Here is a 22,859-nt window from a genome sequence, read left to right as displayed (position 1 = left end):
CCATGTTGCCCAGGCTGGTCTCGAACTGCTGGGCTCAAGTGATCCTCAACCTCTGCTTCCCAAAGTGCTGGGTTACATGGGTTACAAGTATGAACAACTGCCGTGTGTGTGTGTGTGTGTGTGTATACACAGAGTCTTGCTACGTTGCCTGGGCTGGTCTCAAACTGCTGGGCTCAAGTGATCCTCAACCTCTGCCTCCCATAGTGCTGGGTTACAAGTATGAACAACTGCCCCGGCCTTTGTACACATTTTTTGTATGTGTCAGGGAGCCTTTAAACGAGAGCCCAAGCATAATTACCTATAAAACTGTAAAGTCTCCTAATGTAGTTGCTTGGCTTATTCAACTTAGGACATTTGGTTTTACAGTTAAACCAAGATTTTGTTTCTTACAGTTTGACAACTTAAATGCTGCCCATGAAACCTCTAAGTTGGAAATTGAAGCTAGCCACTCAGAGAAAGTTGAATTGCTGAAGAAGGCTTATGAAGCCTCCCTTTCAGGCAAGCATGTTTTTTTTTCTCTTTAAACATAATAAAATCTGATAGGACTGTGTGGTATGTTTTCAGATGGAAATGATTCATAACTCTCCCCTTCAGCGAATGTCCTGTGGCGTTCAGGCTGGAGTGTTCCTGGTTCCTTTCTGCTTTGTTGTTAACAGATGCCTTTCCCACTAAGGATGCAAATAATAGTTATAAATGCCAGTATTTTATTAAATAGGATGGGCTTTGGAAGATTGTAAAGGTCATTTTGGGGGGCGGTAGTTGCCAGCTTAGGTTCCTGGAAGTTGGGAGTAAAAGTTTCTATCTTATAATCCACAGTAAAGGAACTAACCGCCTCCCCCACAAGCGCTCTTGCACAGCAGTGGTGCTGTGAAATGTCAGTGGCGCTTACTGAACAGAAAAAGAGGCTTTTTGATTTTTCATCTGTCATGAGTGGAAGGGTATAAGCCATTGCTTTCAGAACAGAATCAGCAGTGTGACCTTTAGGAAGGACTTTCTCACCAGAAAAGTAGAATTGCCTGAAGGCATTCAGAGATGACAATGTGTAAAAGTGACTGGCTCTGGGCAGTCTTTTAGTAAACATTGTTTTTCTTCCTGCTTGTCCGCTTAGGTCGTGAAGAGCAAATTGAAAAGAGTACAGGGTTTCCAGACCAGGAGTCTGGAGTGGCATTGATGAGAACCTGCCCTGAACTGGGCGCTCAGTGTTTTTCCAAGGTCACGTGGCCTCTGTGGGCCTCAGTGCTCTCAGTCATAAAATGGGAATGGCTCCCCTACCCATCTCTCAAGGCTACTTTGAGCACAGATGGCCAGTTTACATAAAAGCATCCCATAGATGTAAAGTCACATCATATGGCTTCATAATGAACCCGTACATCTGTACGCTTTCACTATTGTAGAATACATGATCTCATAGAACATTTTTGTCTCCAAAATATCCTTTTATTTTCCCAGAAATTAAGAAAGGCCATGAAATAGAAAAGAAATCACTTGAAGATTTACTTTCTGAGAAGCAGGAATCGCTAGAGGTGGGTGAAATTCAGTATCCCCGCCCTCCCCCCAAAATTTTTTTTCATTTCTTAGTTTCGTTTTAATATTTCTGTGTATATATGCTGAGTTTCTGGAGTCTTCTTATTAACTTATGTTCCACATTTCTTTGTGTTTTAGAAGCAAATCAGTGATCTGAAGAGTGAAAATGATGCTTTAAATGAAAAACTGAAATCAGAAGAACAAAAAAGAATAGCAAGAGAGAAAGCAAATTTGGTAAGTTGTGTGTGCTCCTTTATCAAGAATTTTTCTTGTCAGTTGCCGTTTGGAGTTATTTAGGTGCTCAGCAGCTAGAGAAATAACACAGGTTTGGAATCCTTTTCCTGTCTGGCAGTGTGCATTCTAAGGTGTATAAAACAGGTTCTTTGGGTTTTTTGTTTGTTTTTTGAGACGGACTCTTGCTCTGTCACCAGGCTGGAGTGCAGTGGCACGATCTCAGCTCACTGCAACGTCCGCCTCCCAGGTTCAAGGGATTCTACTGCCTCAGCCTCCAGAGTAGCTTGGATTACAGGCACACACCACCACACCCAGTTAATTTTTGTATTTTTAGTGGAGACAGGGTTTTGCCATGTTGGCCAGGATGGTCCAATCTCTTGACCTCGCGATCTACCGGCCTCGGCCTCCCAAAGTGCTGGGATTACAGGCGTGAGCCAGCACACCCCGCCAGCTTCTGTCTTTAGTATCTTTTTTTTTTTTTTTAATCATCCTAAAACTGACATACAGATGAAGTCCAGGATGTTTCTGATGGTCTAAGCTAATTTCCTACAGAAAAACAAGAAAACTACCAATTAGGATTAGGGTTTTATGTGAGGATTTTATTTAAAAAAAAAAAATCACTGTATTGAGATATGATTTACCAACTACAAAGTTCACTCTTTTAAAATGGAAAATTCAGTAGCTTTTAGTATATTCATAAAGTTGTCCATTGGTCACCAATACCTCATTCTAGAACATTTTTATCACCCCAAAAAGGAACCCTGGACCTGTTAGCAGTCACACCCCATCTCCCCCAAGTCCCCCGGCACCAGGCCATCCCCAGTCTACTTTCTATATGGATTTACTTATTCTGAGGAATTAATACAAAAGGGCTTGTCCAACATGTGGTCATTTAAGACTGGCGTGTGTCTTTTACTTAGTGTAAAGTTTCCGAGGCTCATCCCTGTTGTAGCATATGTCAGTATTTGATATCTTCTTATGGATGAAAAATATTTCATCGTATGGATAAATGCCACTTGTGAAAAGTACAAATCTCTTGGAAGCTCAAATTTCACTTGCTACATTTGTCTGTCTCCCCTGCCTTCTCCTGATGTTTGTCTTTTTGAAAAGATTTTTTTCCTTGCTGCGTCTGCCTTTAGTACTGCTGTTTTCGTTCCATATGTTTATGCTCTGGGACTGCAGAAGCAAAGCTTTTCTCCACTTAAACTCTGACCAGCTCTGCCAGGGCATGTGGGGGTTTCTCAGGGAACCCTCTAGCTATTTGATAACATGAGATGAGCTCATATTCAAAGAAACCTCAAAGGTCTTTATTCTAGAAGATTCTTAGGAAGAGTCAGTGATTTCAAATGAAATCCAGACACTTATATGCAAGTGTAAACCTAACTGATGGCTCAGGAAAGAGGTTGGAAAGAGTTTCCAGTACACGAAGGGGATTCTTCTACTGCAGCCGCTTTTGGAAAGCTAAGGGCAGAATCAGACGGAGGAACGCAGAAACATCCAAGTGCCTCTGCCATGTAAGCACGCTGAGGTTGTGGAAAAAGAGAGTGCATCTGAGTGCAGTCCAGGAGAACGGGGCGGGCTGGCAGAGAAGTCGGAAAGAGGACGGAGGGTCCAAGGCTAGTAAATGCTGTAATTGTCAAACCGACGGGAAATCATGCTGTTTCCCTCTAACAAAAATGAGGTAAGATTCGCTATTCTCAAGGTAAATAAAAAATCCTTTGTACGAGGATAACATTGTATAAAATTTATGATTTTTTGAGACCTAGTTTTGTACTTCTTTCTGGGGTACATGTGATGTGTTGAGACATGCATAGACTGTGTGAGGCTCCAGTCAGGGTATTTAGGGCATCTGTCACTGTTATCATTTCTTTGTGTTGGGAACATTTCAGATCTTCCCTTGTAGCTATTTTGAAATACACATTATTTATTGTTAACTATGGTCAGCCTACAGTGTTATTGAACAATAGAACCTATTCTTTCTAACTGTATGTTTGTATGCATTAACCAGCCTCTCTTCATTCCTCCCCACCTGCCAGAGTACACACACGTAGCTCTCCCAGCCTTGGGGAACTATCTAAAGAGCCTAGAGTTGAAGATCTGAGTATCAGTCCCTGCTCTGACCCTTTCCGGCTCGGGAAGCTTTCCTGATCTTTCCTGAGTAGGTCGCTTAACCCGTGGAACATGTTTCCTCTTAGTAAGGGGTTTGCATTATGTAATCCTGGAAGGCCCCTTCCTGGATTCTCCCTCACGATTGGTCCAGAGCAGACAGCACTGCACCAAAAGATAAGCTTCATGATCCACACCACTGACTCTTACCTAAGACATGCCTTCATTAAACACATCTCTGTGATCAGTGGATCTTACGCTGTTCTTTTGCAGCATAAATTTTGGATGGTTTAGTTGAATTTCCATGAATAAGGCAAGGAGGGGGTGAGGGGTGGTGGGGAATCCTCGCTGCTGGTGTGCTCTCAGAGGATGCCTCCGGTGATGTAGTGTTTATTTTGGAGAGTTTTGTGTTTTTGAGACAGGGTCTTGTTCTGTCAGCAGCCTGGAATGCAGTGCCACATGCGCAGTTTGTTCTGTCAGCAGCCTGGAATGCAGTGCCACATGCGCAGTTAACAGCAGCCTTCCACCTCCTGGCTCAGCTGATCCTCCCGCCTCAACCTCCTGAGTAGCTGGGACTATAGGCATAAGCCACTATGCCTGGCTAACTTTTCTATTTTTTGGAGAGAATTTTAGTAGGCTGTGTACTCCTTCTGTGTAGGTACTGGGGTGTCACAGTATAAAATGATGGTACTATGTCTGCCCCAGAAGTGTGGCCCAGGCAGCACAGCCCCATGCTAACAAAAATCCAAAGACTCAGGACCTTATTGTTATTTGTTGTTTTGCAGAGAGCCATATAATGCACTGCCTTTCCTTTCCCGAGCAGTTCACTTGGTTAGAGAGAACTCTCATTCCCTTTTCTCCTTGTTGCCTTTTCTCCTGGTAGATGCCAATAAAGGACTTGTGGATTGCCTGATCTCCCCCCAAAATTGTTTTGTATGTAAGGATTGGTTTTTCTGTTGATTACAATAACATGTTTGATGTAACCCACATTTTTGCATATTGTTACTGATAAATGAGTGAAATGTTTGTGGTATTAGGACCAGTCTTTGATATTAAGGTGCTCTTAACTTGTTCTACCTCTTTGAAATTGCTGTCAGATGATGGACATCTGTCGCTTGCTACTTGTTTGTCTAATGTCTAATCAAAGATTCTTCGTTAAGAATTTCAACTATGTGAGTGTGTGGAATAAAAGCAATATCTTGCTGTGTCCTTTCCAGAAGAATCCTCATATCATGTATCTGGAACAAGAGTTAGAAAGCCTGAAAGCTGTGTTAGAGATCAAGAATGAGAAACTGCATCAACAGGACATCAAGTTAATGAAAATGGAGAAACTGGTATGTTTCCTTCAGAATGAATGAGGGAGGATCTTACAAATGGGGTAATATCTGTGAAACTGAACCCTGAAGTTTAGAACTATGGAGTTGGGTTAACTGCTCCTAAAGATATTTGGAAATGGTCCAACAGATAACGTTTACGTTTCCTTTGGCAGGTTTGTTCAATATATATTCATTGCTGCCTGCTAGAATTTTTTTTTTTTTTTTCAAGGAACATGTACAACAGCATCCAGTTCTTGAAAAGCCTACAGCAAACAAAGCAGGCTTATATTTCAGTGGTATTTTGAATCTTCACCTGCATAAGAAAAATGTTTAAATATCTATTTAAAATCAGTACTTCAATATACCACCCACCCTGGACAGGTTTCTTAGGTCTAAAACAGTTGGATATATTTAATAGAAATTAATCACAGTGAAGCAATATGATCTATAGAGTTCTTCATGTTGCTTCTTGTGAATTAGCATGTGATAAAAGAATTGTGGGCTGGGTGCAGTAGCTCATTCCTGTAATTGCAGCACTTTAAGAAGCCCAGTGTCCGTGGATCACTTGAGGTCAGGAGTTTGAGACCAGCCTGGCCAACATGGCAAAACCCTGTCTCTACTAAAAATACAAAAATTAGCTGGGTGTGGTGGCACACACCTGTAATCCCAGCTACTGAAGAGGCTGAGGCAGGAGAATCACTGGAACCGAGGAGGCAGAGGTTGCCATGAGCCGAGATGGCGCCACTGTATTTAAATTTCAGCCTGGGCGACAGAGCAAGATTCTGTCTCAAGAAAAAAAAATGTGCTATAGTAAGATTAATCCACTTGGACAAGTAGCAAGCATTACCAAAAATATGAATAACGTTTAGTTTGCAGCATCTAAAAGAGAGATGTTAGTGTGTGACGAGTCTGACCAGAACCGTGTGAGTGGCATGCTTAGTGTTCAGCGTCAGTCTTGGCCCAGCCCTGAAACACAGCTACTGCCAGCCAGGACTCAACCAAGTTGGCAGGGCTCAGGAAGGCAGTGTAAGTGATCCCAGACCTTGCGGTGCCTTGCTGTTGACCATGCAGCCGCTGCATACCGCTGGCCTCTTCTCCCCTTAGTGACGACTGACTCAGACTTTTACAAGTGCTTCATTCAAACCCAAACCAATCCTGGACAGTAGCGGGCAGGGGGGCCTCTCTGCTGGTTGGTGTCTGTTGGTTTGCATTTGGTTTTATTCTAGAGACTGTTACTTCTATTGAGAGAGATAACAGCTCAGCCCCTCTGTTGGATATACAAGCACTTTGAATTATCAGAAAATGTTTGTAAAGGAAGGAAAGGAACTCATGGTTGTTAATGAGCCCAACTTAGTATACATACCAGCTCCTGCCAAGGTCATCCTGCTACACTGGGTCTGATACCCTCTCATCTGGTAGTCAGGATGGCTCAGATGATGCTGTTAATAGTTGCTCTATAGGCCGTTCATGCATCAGAACTTTCAAAGACTCATGTACAATGAAACAGACTTTCCTGTAAACTTACCGACACATTTAATTTTTATTGATCTAGTATTTGTTTCTTGCCATGCCCAGGAGGTATCCTGATAATACCTGTCAGCCTTGCATTGTGTACGTGTGAAAGAATGGGTTGATACAATGACGGGGAAACACACTGGCTTTTGATGAAATTAAGAGACTAAGAAGCACAGGGAGTTTTCTTTATTTTTGAGACGGGTGTCGCTCTGCTGCGCAGGCTGGAGTGCAATGGTGCAGTCTCGGCTCACTGCAACCTCTGCCTTCACGGGAAGTTTTCTAAGAAAGACGGCTTTGCCATGAAACTAGCCCTGCCCATAATCAGCTCTGTGACATTATCAGGACTAGTTTCCCTAGGATGAGATAATAATTAAAGGAGGCCGGGCGCGGTGGCTCAAGCCTGTAATCCCAGCACTTTGGGAGGCCGAGGCGGGTGGATCACGAGGTCAAGCCATCGAGACCATCCTGGTCAACATGGTGAAACCCCGTCTCTACTAAAAATACAAAAAATTAGCTGGGCATGGTGGTGCGTGCCTGTAATCCCAGCTACTCAGGAGGCTGAGGCAGGAGAATTGCCTGAACCCAGGAGGCGGAGGTTGCGGTGAGCCGAGATTGTGCCATTGCACTCCAGCCTGGGTAACATGAGTGAAACTCCGTCTCAAAAAAAAATAATAATAATAATAATAACAATAATAATAATAATTAAAGGACAACACCATGCAGTCTTGAATTCCAGGTTTTTCCACATTGTTTTTATCTTGGATTCCTTCATAATTACCGAACATTTCGAAAATCCCTTTTTCTTACATTCCAGACTAATTTTCCGGAAAGTTATTTCACCTGAGTGGCTTGTCCTGAGCTGCTTCTGGGTAATAGGATGTCTTAAGAACAGTTGGGCTCCAAACTAAGCACCATACTCAAAGCATGTTAGTCATGCTACAGGACACGGACATAGACTTAATTCTGATAGAGCTGTAATATTGCCCCTTAATAAAACCTTACCTTTAGAAAGTGAGTGGGGGATGGAATCGGCTCTTCATCAGGTAAAGTGATTAAATGTCCTCAGGCATCTGATCCTTTAATCTCTCAACTGATCAATTTGTTTGCCTTGAAAGTTCGGCCTGGGCAGGAGGACAGGAGAACAGACCTATCTTCAGCTGACCTAAGGAGAGCGAGGCCTCCTGGAGTGTTACTTCTTTCATGCCATGCTCTAAGAGCTCTGTAGAATTGCAGCTCTGTGTAGCCACTCAGAGGCAAGTGCTGAAGAATTACCATGAATCTGAGTTCAAGTCCGTAGTAAAGGTTGTCAAGTACTGTGAATTGTTGGCCCATGAGTTTTCATCAGATGTGGGAATCTTCCCCTCTCACCCTAAGAAACTATGTAAACTTTGCTAAGTGTGGGCAGCCTGGCTGCAGGGTTTGTTTCACATTGAAACAAAAAGAGGCACCAATTCTTGCAGAATTCCAAAACAACGTGACCTGGAACAAATCCACTACCCGTATGAATATTTAAGCGGCCTGACATACATTTTTTTAAAAATATCCGGCTGCTCCGTTTTGCTGTTTTGGATTCTTTTTGCATTCTTTTTAGATTCTTTGTGTCAGTGTGTAATATTTCAGTATGCCATTACATTGTCCTTAATGAAATCTCCTAAGTGTATTTGTGTTATGAGGTGCCTTAAGAAATGAGGGGATTTTTTGTAATACTGTATAAATGTTGGAATTTTTCTTTATGCCAAGGTGGACAACAACACAGCACTGGTTGACAAATTGAAGCGATTCCAGCAGGAGAATGAAGAATTAAAAGCTCGAATGGACAAGCACATGGCCATTTCTAGGTAACAATAAAGCAGTACTGTTTCTCCTGAGCTCCCCGCGGGTGTTACTTTCTGGCCAGGCTCTACCCGTGTACCTCCTGGAAATAGGAGGGAAGCAGATGGTTAAAGGGGCAGTGATTTCTATCTGGAAAATGTGATTGTCGTAGTTCATGCGTTTACCAAAGTGGCCTGGACCAAGTATCAAGACCCAGGCCAGCAAGCCTTCTCCCCCGGCCTCTGGCTGCCTCTGAGAATGCTTTCAGACAAAAAGCAACACAAAACCAAATAGAAAACAGCCCCAAATGTAACATAGTCATAAAACATGTCGCATATTTGCAAAAGTGGCACTCAGCCTCCTATGAAATTGCCCAAAAAGTACAATTTTTTTTATGAGGTCTCTGTTGCTCACACTGGAGTGCAGTGGTGCGATCTTAGCTTACTGCAACCTCTGCCTGCCGGGCTTAAGCAATCCTTCCACCTCAGACTCCTGTGTACCTGGGACTACAGGCGCATGTCACCAGGCCTGGCGAATTCTTGTGTTTATAATAGAGACAGAGTTTCACCATGTTGCCCAAGTTGGTCTCAATATCCTGGCCTGATGTTATCCATCCACCTCAGCCTCCCAGAGTTCCGGGATTACAGGCATGAGCCACCGCGCCCAGACTGTATGTGGGTTTCGTAGGCAGCCAAACACCTGTGACTTTGTACACGATTCTGTTTTGTCCCAAAGGAATAAATTTGGACTTTCAGATTTCAAATGCTAAGACACATTTTTCAAGTAATTTTTTTACATAGATGGAACATGGTTTCTGGCTTTTCTCTTCAAGGCAACTTTCCACAGAGCAGGCGGTTCTGCAAGAGTCATTGGAGAAGGAGTCGAAAGTCAACAAGCGACTCTCCATGGAAAATGAGGAGCTTCTGTGGAAGCTGCACAATGGGGACCTGTGTAGCCCCAAGAGATCCCCCACGTCCTCGGCCATCCCTTTCCAGTCACCGCGGAATTCTGGCTCTTTCCCCAGCCCCAGCATTTCACCCAGATGACGCCTCCTCAAAGTCAACAGACTCTCTGAAAGCATTTTGATACAGGTCTGTAGGACTGACCCCAGCGAGGAACGTGGGCACAGAGCTCTATCAGCACACGTGTGATCACCGTAGGGTAACTGGAGCCATCACCGCCGCCGGAATCAGCAGCTTCTGAGACTGGAACTCTGGAGGAAGACTTTTGCCTCAGTCCGAAAGATTCCTCCAAACACAGATTTCGGCACCGACACATGGACGTTGTTGCACAAAGCACTTAAAGAACGAGAGAATCTTGTTCATTGCCTTTTTCACCTAAGCATAGGGGGAAAACTCTCAGGGGCCTATTCAGATGAAGATTTCTAACCTTTGTTACGTTCTTCACCACAGAGACGTTTGTGAGTTTTTAGTCTGACTGTGGGGGTGCGGGTGGGGGTGTGTGAATGAAATGGATGTCAGAGTGTCATGTGTCTGATGCAGCCTTCTTTGCTGTGTGTTAAATGTCAAAATCTGAATATATCTGGATATGTACTAATCAAATAGTAGTCACTGTATACATTTCAGCCAAAGCCATAGAAGAAAAAGCAATAGTTGCTTGCATTATGATCATCTACCGCCAACTCTGCTCAGCCCTGTAACGTGGTAGGGAGAGAGTATAACAGGAAAATCTTCAACTTGTCACTGTCTGTACATTCTCTATCTTTTTGGGGTAACTTCTTGGCAGTTTCGGTGTTTAGCCATGTCAGTTGAAACTAGTTAGATTTTTCTGTAGATTTTGTACTTAACCATGGGAGCCTAACACTGTCCTGTAATCCATTTTCTCAGGCTATGTGTAAATGTAGAACCGTAATTTTTCTATAAAAAAACTGTATAAAGAAAAAGGGCAGTACCAATGGTTTTTTCTGCCTTATTTTTACCTTGCTCTTGTCCTGAGCTGTCCTTGCAGATTTAACCTGTCTTCTTCTCTCCCATTATTCTCATTTTCCTTTTACCTTTCTCCACCATCCAGAGCAAACCTCCTGCCTCCTACCTCCTTTTCTCTGGGACAAGGATAAAGGAATACGCTTTTCCACAGCCAGCTCATCTTCCAGGTGCTCAAATCACTTTCCAAATAAACTGAAGCCTGATTTGATACTACAAATGTTGGGAAATCTTAGAATAAAGAACAAGAAAGAGGAAGTCATTGGCTAGTAGAATTAAGAAAGGTAGGATTCAGTGCTTACCGATGACTAGAAGCACCTTGATTAAACTGATGTCGCAGCATTTGATAGAAGAAACAGTCTGAGGATCATGCTCATTTTTCCAGGACCCTCTGAGGAGTCCCTATGTTTGGGAAGGTAGCAAAATGGCCATCTGATGAGTGGAAAATGTGGCTTGTCCAACTCTCCTCCAAGTTGCATTTCCATTTCTTTCCAAAACTTATTAGCTCCCCTGATTTTGAGACTTTGGAAAAGGTGGAAGGAAGAATTGCGGCTTTATATCCCCCTCCCTGCATGTGTCAACACTGTGATGTCAGTATTTACTAATCTACATTCAGCGGCTGTACAAATAACTGCTGTAGTAAGATGATTCAGGATACTAGAGGTGGATTTTTGAGTCATCTACATGTATACTACATAGCAAGTTGATATTCATGATGCATGTTCTTTTAAATTAGTGATTGTGTGTCTTAAGTCATTAACTTCCAATAGTTTATCATGTATGTAATACCTTCCATGTTTGCTTCTGATAAATGGAAATGTAGATTCACTGTCACTTCCTGGGATATCTCTGCTCATGCTTCCAAGTTCTCAATGACATTAGCCAAAGTTGGGTTTGCCATTCCTCCCTTACACATGGTAAATCTTGTGTTGTTCCCTGCTGTCCTCCGTACTATGTGACTGGGAAATAAATCTTACAGCAGTTAATAAAAACGTCTTCGGAGGATGGGAGAGAACAGGAGAGAAGATAGGAAACAAAATAGAGAATTTTTGAGATTTTGTTTAAACCAAATGTTTTATGTAGGATGCAACATGTTGGCACGTCAAAAATACGGATGTGTAGACAACTGTAGTTGTGCTCAGTTTGTAGTGATGGAAAGTGTATTTTACTTTGATCAAATAAATAATGCTGGAATACTCAAGAATTGCATCCTTTGACATACCTCACTCTTCAAAGTGTTACCAAGCGCACAGCCTTTTTAACAGCACAGGAACGATGACATCTCCTCTTATTTTCCAGGAATTTCCACTGCAACCACAGAATAGGTCATGGCCTGAAACTTGGCTCACTGATACAGGTAGAGCTAAGCTTTTCTTTTCTAAATTCAAAGCTGTGTTTGAGAAATAAATTTGGCTGGTTTTAACAATTTCTGCAGTATAAGAAAATTGGAGAAACCTGGTAAATATTTTTGAATATGATAAATGTCTAAACAGAGTTGAATGTTCTTAATCTATGCATCTATTTTATATTGAAAGCTAAACTTCTAAAAACAGGTTCTATTGAATAGACTAGAATTAGTACCCTTGAGTGCAACAGTTTAAGAAAAAAAAAAGCATACATGATTTTTTTCAATACTTTGATCAATTATCTCACATTTGCTTTGAAGTTGCTAAGACAAATGACATTTCTAAGCATTTGAATCTGGAGTTGCTGTTTATGGATAAGTAGTCAAACTATCTAGTACATTTTTAAATTCTTCTGTATTGTGGTGGTTATATGACAGAGAATACTTGGTATTGACCCAGGTATCCCCACCACCGAGTCTTTCTGGATGTATTTTAGGCCAACTTAAACACTTAGCTATTTTTTTTTTTTTTTTTTTACAAAAACTTGCTAATTTAATAGAAATGATTATATAAAATTGTTTACACATATATAAAAACTAGGAACACATATGTAGGTAAGCAATCAAAATGCATGCTTTCTGTTAGAAACGTTAACACTTCTGTGAATAGACTGGATGACTTCCTCTTAGTTTGGATGTCTGGGTCGGGCTCACAAGATGCTGGGGTTGGGGTTTGGTGCTTCACATCAGCCTCTGGCAAAGCACTAATCATAAGAACGCCAAAGCTGATAGTCTACACAAACGGGCTTTCCGTAAGTTCATGACATTTCCTTTTCCAACTCAGGAAAACTCAACAGTGGTAGCTACTGTGGTCTGTCCTTGAAGATTCTGAGCAGTGCAAATGTAATATCCTGCATCAATGGTCTCAAAGTCTTCCACTGTAATGACACTCTGGGAGATTCTCGTGGTGTGTCCCAGTCCTCTGTGGATCAGCCTCCAAGTGTCTTGGATCGTCACAGGCCTTTCATCCTGTTTAACGACACCCACAGAGACTGAAGCATGAGGGTCAAGCTGCTATAAACAGCTCCCATTCACCCAACACTGTTGAGGGTTCCTTTCAAAGGGCAAAGCACATGCTTACAAAAGACTGTTTAGTATGCGTAGCTCATAAGCTGTGGAAGCTTCTACACTGAAATCATTTTAAGCAAACAGAGCCTTGAATTTCATTATGTTGTTTGTTGCTGTCTTTCTGCCCTTTTCTTCTCTAAGTTTCTACTTAAGCTAAACTTTATGCATTTAAAACTCCAAGAAAGTGGAACTGGTATTAAGCATCAACAGGGACAAATTTTCCACTGGCCACGCTTTTCACATTGCCCACTTTCTTTTCCTAGCTAAGTAGTTCTACTTTACAGAACTGAAAGTCAGAAGCCTGAAAAATACCCACTGTAAAAGCTCCCAATTGCTCAGATTTGGAAGAGGGAGAAGTATGATTAGGCTAATGTGCCGTAGGACTCTACTGGGAGAAGAGCTGTACCAAGGATGGGTAAGATAATGTACTAGATGACATGATTCCTATTTCTAGAAAGTGAGATGGTCACTTTTGAGATGTCCAGCCAACTCTGGTGATAAGTATTTTCTGAATTAGTTTAACAGAATTAATATATTACTAAGGAAATACCTTTTCTTATAAAATACCACATAGCAATGTAGAAAGAAAAAAACCATCCCTACTGAAAATCATCAATGTCCTGTAAGTATGACCAACACTTTTGATAATCAAGCACCTAGTACCAAGATGCTGGAGAAAACTATTCCCTAGAGACAGTTATTTTCCACCAATCACAGCCCATAAGCCAGAAGGATGTCAGCTACTGATTGTGTCTTGGAGAGGCCAAATCTCTTCTGGCAACAAAGGGATTATTCCATGCTGGTAGCGGAGCTGTTACTTTAGCAAGCAGAACATGTACAAGGGCTAAATATGCTGCAATTGCTTTTATGAGAAGTCTATTTTAAAATGATCTCTGGCCTCACAGCACCTTTTTGGCAGGGTCGGTTTCTATGCCCACTTGGTGGATGCCTGCTCAGAGCCGCCTGCCGTGGGCACAGCTTGTTTAGAGAACACTCTAGCCAAGTGAAACACAGGGGCAGAAGGAAGCAGCAGAAGGAGCCCTGTGGGCACACTCCGTCCCCAGGGAAGCCACTTCTGACTTTGTCTCACAGAGGTCCTTGGGGAGGGCTACCAGAGAAACTGGGAAAAGACCACAGGGAGAAGAAAACGAGCTGCAACTCTGTAAAAATGTTGACTGAACACAAAGTTTCCTGTACAGAACTCGGGTGAGGGGATGAAGCAGGAGTGCAGACACACACACAAACCATGGCATGTAGGGAGATGTGAAACCTGAAAGCCCTGTCTGCTTTAATTAACCAGGAGACTGGTAGCCTGGGGCAGATTCTCAACCCTACTCACCCACTGCCTAGAAACAAACTCAGTGCTGTGGACGGGGACAGGGAGTGAGACCATCCATTTGGGCTACGTAGGACCTGGGTGAGGCCTGTAACTGCTGGCTTTCCCCCACTTCCCTGGTGACCTGCATGACACAGCAGAGCAGCCATAATCCCCTGGGGAACATAACTCCATTGGCCTGAGAACTACACCCCCATCCCCAACAGCAGCCATGGCGACCTACCCATGGAGAGTCTGAGCTCAGACATGCCTAGCCCCGCCCCCACCTAATGGTCTTTCTCTACCTACCCTAGTAGCTGAAGACAAAGGACATAATCTGTGGGAGCTCTAGGGTCCTGCCCACCACCTGATCCTCCCTATACTACCACAACTGTTGCTGTCTTTAAAGTGTCACCTCCTGGCAGGAGACCAACCAACACAAAACTAGTGCAATAAACAAAACTACAACTAAGGACCCTCACAGAGTCCATTTCACTCCCCTGCCACCAACATCAAAGTAGGTGCTGATATCCATGACTGAGAGACCTGAGACATCACAGGACTCTGCAGGCAACACTCGGTACCAGCCCGGAGCCCAATAACTCTGCTGGGTGCCTAGATATAGAAGAGAAATAACAGTCACTGCAGTTTGGCTCTCAGAAAGCCACACACATAGAAGGGGAAGAGCACTACATCAAGAGAGCACCCCACGGGACAAAAGAATCTGAACAGCAGCGCTTGAGCCCAGATCTTCCCTCTAACACAGTCTACCCAAATGAGAAGGAACCAGGAAAACAATTCTGGTAATATGTTGAAACAAGGTTCTTTAACACCCACAGAAGATCACACTAGCTCACCAGCAACTGCTCCAAACCAGAAGAAATCCCTGAATTGCCAGAAAAAGAATTCAGAAGGTCAGTTATTAAGCTAGTCAAGGAGGCATCAGAGAAAGATTAACTCCAACTTAATTAAATTTAAAAAAAAGACACATGATATGAAGGGGAAAATCTTCAGTGAAATAGATAGCAAAAATAGAAAACAATCACAATTTCTGGAAATGAAGGACACACTTAGAGAACTGCAAAATACACTGGAAAGTCTCAGCAATAGAATTGAACAAGCAGAACAAAGAACTTCAGAGCTCATCTGTAAGATTTTTGATTTTACCCAATCAAACCAAGACAAAGAAAAAAGAATTTAGAAGACTGAAAAAAGCCTCCAAAAAGTTTAGGATTATATTAAACAACCAAACCTAAGAATTGGTGTTCCTGAGGAAGAAGAGAAATCTAAAAGTTTGGAAAACATATTTGAGGGAATAATCAAGGAAAACTTCCCCCACCTTGCTAGAGTGCTAGACATCCAAATACAAAAAGCTCAAAGAACACCTGGGAAATTGATCATAAAAAGATCATCACCTAGGCACAGAGTGATCAGGTTATCTAAAGTCAAGACGAAGGAAAGACTGAAGAGCTGAGGCAAAAGCACCAGGTAACCAAAAAGGACAACATATCAGATTAACAGCATATTCCTCAGCAGAAACTCTACAAGCTAGAAGAAATTGAGGCCCTATCTTTAGCCTCCTTAATCAAAACAATTATCAGCCAAAAATTTTGTGTCCAGTGAAACTAAGCTTCATAAAAGAAGGAAAGAGACAGTCATTTTAAGACAAACAAATGCTGAGAGAATTCACCAGTAGCAATGCAGCACTACAAGAAATGCTAAAAGGAGCTCTAAATCTTGAAACAAATCCTTGAGATATACACCAGAATAGAACCCCCTTAAAGCATAAATCTCACAGGACCCATAAAACAAAAACAAAATAAATTTAAAAATAAAAACCAAGGTATTCGGGCAACAAATAGCATGATGAATAGAATAGTACCTGACATCTCAACACTAACACTGAATATAAATACACTAAATGCTCCACCTAAAAGATATAGAATGGCAGAATGGATATGAAGTCACCAATCAAGTATCTGCTGTTTTCAGGAGACTCACCTAAAACATAAGACTCAAAAACTTAAGGTAAGGGAGTGGAAAAAAATATTCCATACAAAGGTACACCAAAAACGAGCAGGAGTAGCTTTTTTTTTTTTTTTTGAGACAGAGCCTCACTCTGTTGCCCACGCTGGAATGCAATGGCGTGATCTCAGTTCATTGCAACCTCTGCCTCCCACGTTCAAGCAATTCTTGTGCCTCAGCCTCCTGAGTAGCTGGATTTTCAGGCACAAGCCTGTCTTATATAGGAGTAGTTATTCTTATATAAGACAGAACAAACTTTAAAGAAACAGCAGTTTAAAAAGACAAAGAGGAACATTATATGATGATAAAAGGACTTGTCCAACAGGAAAACATCACAATGCTATTTATATACACCTAACACTGGAGCTCCCAAATTTATAAAACAATTACTACTAGACCTAAGAAATGAGATAGACTGCAACACAATAATAGTGGGGGACTTTAATACTCCACTGTCAGCACTAGACAGGTGACCAAGAAAGAAACAATGGATTTAAACTATAACCTAGAACAAATGGACTTAACAGCTATTTATAGAACATTCTACCCAACAACTGCAGAATATACATTCTATTCATCAGTACATGGAACATTCTCCCAGATAGACCAGATGATAGGCCACAAAACAAGTCTCAATAAATTTAAGAAAAGTGAAACTGTATCAAGTACTCTCTCAGACCACAATGGAAAAAAACCTGAAAATTCCAAAAGGAACCCTCAACACGTACAAATGCATGGAAATTAAATAACCTGTTCCTGAATGATCACTGGGCCAACAATGAAATCCTGATGGGAGTTTAAAAATTCTTTGAATATTCTTGTATTCCTAGCACTTGGGAGGCCAAGGTGAGTGGATTACTTGAGGTCAGGAGTTCGAGACCAGCCTGACCAACATTGTGAAACCTACTGTCTCTACTAAAAAATACAAAAATTAGCCAGCCAAGGTGGCTGGCATCTGTAATCCCAGCTACTCGGGAGGCTGAGGCAGGAGAATCACTTGAACCCAGGAGGCGAAAGTTGCAGTAAGCTGAGATGCGACACTGCACTCCAGCCTGAGCAACAGAGCAAGAGGAACCCTCAAAAAAAAAAAAAAACATGGAAGTTAAATAACCTGCTCCTGAATGATTGTTGGGTCAGCAATGAAATCAAAAAAAAAAAAAAAAAATTATTTGAACTGAATGATAATAGTACACAACCTATCAAAACTTCTGGGATACAGCAAAGGCAGTGCTAAGAGGAAAGTTCATAGCATTAAATGACTATATCAAAAAGCCTGAAAGAGCACAAATAGACAATCTAAAACACACCTCAAGGACTAGAGAAACCAGTACAAACCAAATTCAAACATAGCAGAAGAAAAGAGACAAAGATCAGAACAGAAATGAATGAGAAGTTAAAAGAAACAAAAAGCTGATCCTTTGGAAAGATAAATAAAATGGATAGACCATTAGTGAAATTAACCAAGAAGATCCAAATAAGCTCAATTAGAAAAGAAACAGGAGACATAACAACCAACATCACAGAAATACAAAAGATCATTCACAACAACTATGAATACCTTTACACACACAAGCTAGAAAACCTAGAGGAGATGGTTAAATTCCTGGAAATATACAACCCTCCTAGATTAAACCAGGAAGAAATAGAAACTCTGAACAGACCAATAACAACCTGTGAGATTGACATGGAAATTTAAAAAAAAAATTGCCAATAAAATTAAGTCCGGGACCAGACGGATTCACAATTGAATTCTATCAGACATTCAAAGAAGGACTGGTATCAATCCTACTGACATTGTTTCACAAGAGAGAGAAAGAGGGAATCCTTCCTAAATCATTCAGTGAAGCCAATATCACCCTAACATCAAAACCAGAAAAGGACATAACAAAAAAAAAGAGAAAACTACAGACCAACATTTCTGATGAATATAGATACAAAATCCTTAACAAAATACTAGCTAATCAAATCCAACAGTACTGTATATCAAAGAGAGAGTCCTCATGATCAAATGGGTTTCATACCAGGGCAGTTTAACATACACAAGTCATTAATGTGATACACCACATAAACAGAATTAAAAATGAAAATCACATGATTATTTCGTCACGGAAAAGGCATATGATAAAATCCAGCATCCCTATATGATTAAAACCCTCAGCAAAATCAGCATAGAAGGGCCATACCTTAAGGTAATAAAAATAGTCCATGACAAACCCATAGCCAACATTACACTGACTGGGGAAAAGTTGAAAGCATTCCCTCTGAGAACTGGAACCAGACAAGGATGCCCACCTTCACCACTTTTATTCAATATAGTACTGGAAGTCCTAGCCAGAGCAATCAGACAATAGAAAGAAATAAAGGGCATCCAAATCAATAAAGAGGAAGTCAAACTGTTGCTGTTTGCTGATACGATCATATACCTAAAAAACCCTAAACACTCCTCCAAAAAGCTGCTAGAATTGGTAAATAAATTCAGCAGTTTCAGGAGACAAAATTAATGTATACAAATCGGTAGCTCTGCTATATACCAACAGCAACTACGCCAAAAATCAAATAAATAACTCAACTTCCTTTTATAATACTGCAAAAAAAATAGGAATATACCTAACCAAGGAGGTGAAAGACCTCTACAAGGAAAACTACAAAACACTGCTGAAAGAAAACACAGATGACACAAACAAATGAAAACACATTGCATGCTCATAGGTGGGTAGAATCAATATTATGAAAATGATCATACTGACAAAAGCAATCTACAAATTGAATGCAGTTCCCACCAAGATACCACCATTATTCTTCACAGAACTAGAAAAAAAAATCCTAAATGTCATATGGAACCAAAAAAGAGTCTGCATAGCCAAAACAAGACTAAGCAAAAAGAACATATCTAGTGGCATCACATTACTTGACTTCAAACGATACTATAAGGCCATGGTCACCAAAACAGCATGGTACTGGTGTAAAAACAGCACAAAGAACAGTAGAACAGAATAGAGGACCCAGACATAAACCCAAATATTTACAACTGAACTTTGACAAAGCAAACAAGAACAGAAAATGGGTAAAGGACACCCTATTCAACAAATGGTGCTGGGATAATTGGCTAGCCACATGTATAAGAATGAAACTGAATCCTCATCTTTCACCTTATACAAAAATCAACTAAAGATGGATCAAATACTTAAATCTAAGACCTGAAACCATAAAAATTCTAGAAGATAACATTGGAAAAACCCTTCTAGACATTGGCTTAGGTAAAGACTTCATGACCAAGAACCAAAAAGCAAATAAATGCAACTAAAACAAAGATAAATAGATGGGGCTTGATTAAACTAAAGGGCTTCTGCACAGCAAAAGAAATAGCAGAGTAAACAGACAACCCATAGACTGGGAGACAATTTTTGCAATCTATACATCTGACAAAGGACTAATATCCAGAATCTACAAGAAAATCAGACAAATCAGCCAGAAAAAAATCCCATCAAAAATTGGGCTAAGGACATGAATAAACAATTCTCAGTAAACAATTCTCAAATGTCCAACAAACATGAAAGAATGCTCAACATCACTAACGATTAGGGAAATGCAAATCAAAACCACAATGTGATACCACCTCATTCCTGCAAAAATGGTCATAATTTATGTTTGCATGGATGTGGTAAAAAAAAGAACACTTCTCCACACTTCTGCACTGCTGGTGGGAATGTAAACTAGTACAACCACTATGGAAAACTGTGGAGATTCCTTAAAGAACTAAAAGTAGAACTACCATTTGATACAGCAATCCCATTAGTGGGTATCTAACCAGAGGAAAAGCAGTCATTATATGATAAAGATACTTGTACACATGTTTATAACAGTACAATTCACAAGTCCAAAAATATGGAATCAGCTCAAATGCTCATCAATCAATGAGTTGATAAAGAAATTGTGGTATATATGCCATGGAATACCACTCAGACATAAAACGGAATGAAATAATGGCATTTGCAGCAGCCCGGATGGCATTGGAGACCATTATTCTAAGTGAAGTAACTCACAAATAGAAAACCAAACATGGTATGTTCTCACTCATAACTGGGAGCTAAGCTATGAGGATGCAAAGATAAAAGAATAATACAATGAACTTTGGGGACTCTGGGGAAAGGGTGGGAGGTGGGCGAGAGATAAAACCTATACACTGGGTACAGTGTACACCCCTAGGGTGAATACACCAAAATCTCAGAAATCATCTAAAGAACTTATTCATGTAACCAAACACCTGCTGTTCTCAAAAACCTACTGAAATTTTAAAATGATGAAATATATTAAAAACAAAGAGAACACTCTGAAGGACTCCAAGAGATGATTAGACTCTAGTTGACCCAGGAGGACTGAATTTAAGGTGGGGGCAAGAGGAAAGAGAGGATCCTTCCTTTCCCTTTCCTCCTACTGTCTTTCCAAATAAAAACCACACAACTTGTATTTTAGGCTCAGGGGTATATGTATAATTTGTTATATAACTAAACTCGTGTCATAAAATGACAGATCATTTTATCACCCTGGTATTAATATTAAGCCTTAGTGCCCATTAGTTATTTTGCCTGATCCTCTCTCTCCTCCCACCCTCCACCCCCAAGTAGGCCCCAGTGTGTGTTGTTCCTCTCTATGTGTCCATGTGTTATCATTTAGCTCCCACTAATAAGTGAGAAGATGCAGTATTTGGTTTTCTGTTTCTGTGTTAGTTTGCTAAGGATAATGACCTCCAACTCTATTCATGTTCCTACAAAGGACATGAGCTCATTCTTTTTCATGGCTGCCTAGTATTTTATGGTGTGTATGTACTACAATTTCTTTATCCAGTCCACCACTGAAGAGCATTTAGGATGATTCCGTGTCTTTGGTATCGTGAATGGTGCTGCAATGAGAATTACTGTCCCTTCTTGGTTAAGGGTTTTTTTTTTCAACCTTCTTATGAAGAAGGTACATTGAGCAAATTACTAACGAAGCTCCATCTTTTATTTCCTGTCCTTAAAAAAAATTCATTTTTAAATACACTGAAACATCTTCAAAGAAAACAAGAAAGCCCTACCCGCAACATAACCTCTCATGTTTCTTGTACTTCTTAAGTTATGGCCTGTATCACTGGGTGAGGACAAAACTGTGAATTAAAACCACTGGCTGAGACGCAGTTGCTGAGACGCAGTTGCTGCACTCACCTTCTGCCCTGGGAAGATCCACCTGAACTCCACCTCCACGTCGGGCTCCCCCAAGACAGTGCAGAGCACATTGACGTCGTCCCCACTTCTCACTTTGTTTGAAGAGGCCAAGATCGTTGTTGAGGGAGGGCCGCTGGGAACTGCAAGCAAGCAGGAGACAGGGAGAGTGAGATGAGACCCTGATGTAACCTGGAAAACAAACCTACAGATATGCTCTTTTCTATGCAGAGAGATGGACTCTTCTGCCTTCCTCACAGCTTCCTGACCAGCGCCAGGGCGGTGCAAGCCCACCACTTGTGGCTTCCTCTGAAGCTGCCTTTACCTGTTGACCTTGGTGATCTGGGAGGGGGCAGGCACCAGGACTCCCGGGGACAGCCTCCAAGCCTGTGATTAGGTGAGGAGGCTCAGAGGTCCATCAAGGGTCATGAGAAGGGAATAAAGAGGTGAGGGGAAGAAGTCCCTAGGGAAAAAGCAAGCAGGAAGTACTGGGTGGTGGCAGCCATAGAGGTGGTGGGCGGCAGACAGGTGTGTGGCTGTCCATCCACAGAAGGGGAGAAAGTCTACATATACAATGAGAAAGATAGACATACAGGGCACGAGTGCTACCTGAGTTTGCAGTGCCTTTGCTTCACCATGTTTCAGAAACAAACGTCTTCATTATGCTGAGTTCACTCAACAAGCTGTCTCTCTATTTATTTACTTAGCAATGCGGTCTCTGTCCTCCAGACTGGAATGCGGTGGTATAATCTTAGCTTGCTGCAGTTCCAACTCCTGCAACTTGGAGGACAGTTCAAGCTATCCTCCCATCTCAGCCTTCTGAGGAGCTAGGATTACAGGTAAGACACTGCATCTGGCTAACTTTTCCATTTTTTGGTCTACGTTGCCCAAGCGGATCTCCAACTCATGGCCTCCAGCAATCCTCATGCCTTGGCCACCCACAGTGCTGGGATTACAGGTGTGTCAATGAGCAATTCTGATGGCAGCCTTGAGCAAGGCTGTGCTAGTAGCTGGGCCTAGAGCAGGGAGTGAGATGGACCTGATCTCTGAACCCTTGGAGCCTGTATTCTAGCAGAGGGGCCGGACACCGAGGGAGCCGCTGTATGGTTAATTTAAAATGCTGTGCTAAAAGCTATGAAGCAAAAGCCCAGAGTGCTCCAAAAGGCCAGAATAGAATAGTCTGAGAGCCAGGAAGGGCTTCCTTGAAGTAGCAATGTTTGAACTAAAATCTCAAGGCTGAGCTTCAAAGACATGGTCAGGAGAAGCAGGGAGGCACCAGCAGGCTGGGAATGCCCATGTGCATGGCTCCAGGTGAGAGGCGTTGGCACAGTGCAGGAAGGCTGAGGAGAGGACGTAAGGGCTAAGGAGGGGAGGGGAGGGCAGCAGGGGAGGGCTGGG

General features: G+C 41.7%; 2 protein-coding genes across 9 annotated transcripts in view; one reads left to right on the top strand and one right to left on the bottom strand.

The window, feature by feature from the left end:
* Positions 1 to 11,651, top strand: part of MTUS1 (microtubule associated scaffold protein 1) — a 156,502-nt gene extending 144,851 nt beyond the window's left edge. For all 8 annotated transcript variants that reach the window (XM_017539641.2, XM_017539643.2, XM_037742409.1 and 5 more), the window contains 6 exons: positions 393 to 498; positions 1,450 to 1,523; positions 1,663 to 1,758; positions 5,082 to 5,198; positions 8,436 to 8,533; positions 9,340 to 11,651. In XM_017539641.2, coding sequence (XP_017395130.1) covers positions 393 to 498; positions 1,450 to 1,523; positions 1,663 to 1,758; positions 5,082 to 5,198; positions 8,436 to 8,533; positions 9,340 to 9,553 — 705 coding nt within the window. In that variant the 3' untranslated portion in view covers positions 9,554 to 11,651. The remainder of the gene's footprint in view (positions 1 to 392; positions 499 to 1,449; positions 1,524 to 1,662; positions 1,759 to 5,081; positions 5,199 to 8,435; positions 8,534 to 9,339) is intronic.
* Positions 11,652 to 12,326: 675 nt separating this feature from the next.
* The window catches only part of PDGFRL (platelet derived growth factor receptor like), a 63,586-nt gene continuing 53,053 nt past the window's right edge, over positions 12,327 to 22,859 (bottom strand). The window contains exons 5-6 of the mRNA XM_017539647.2: positions 21,465 to 21,604; positions 12,327 to 12,824 (exon numbers count right to left, since the gene is read on the bottom strand). Of these exons, the coding sequence (XP_017395136.1) occupies positions 12,636 to 12,824; positions 21,465 to 21,604 (329 nt within the window). The 3' untranslated portion in view covers positions 12,327 to 12,635. The remainder of the gene's footprint in view (positions 12,825 to 21,464; positions 21,605 to 22,859) is intronic.

Source organism: Cebus imitator, unplaced genomic scaffold, assembly GCF_001604975.1.
Source record: "Cebus imitator isolate Cc_AM_T3 unplaced genomic scaffold, Cebus_imitator-1.0 Scaffold120, whole genome shotgun sequence".
Classification (NCBI taxonomy): Eukaryota; Metazoa; Chordata; class Mammalia; order Primates; family Cebidae; genus Cebus; species Cebus imitator.
Note: the sequence above shows the minus strand (reverse complement) of the source record. Positions and strands in the feature narration are given on the sequence as shown.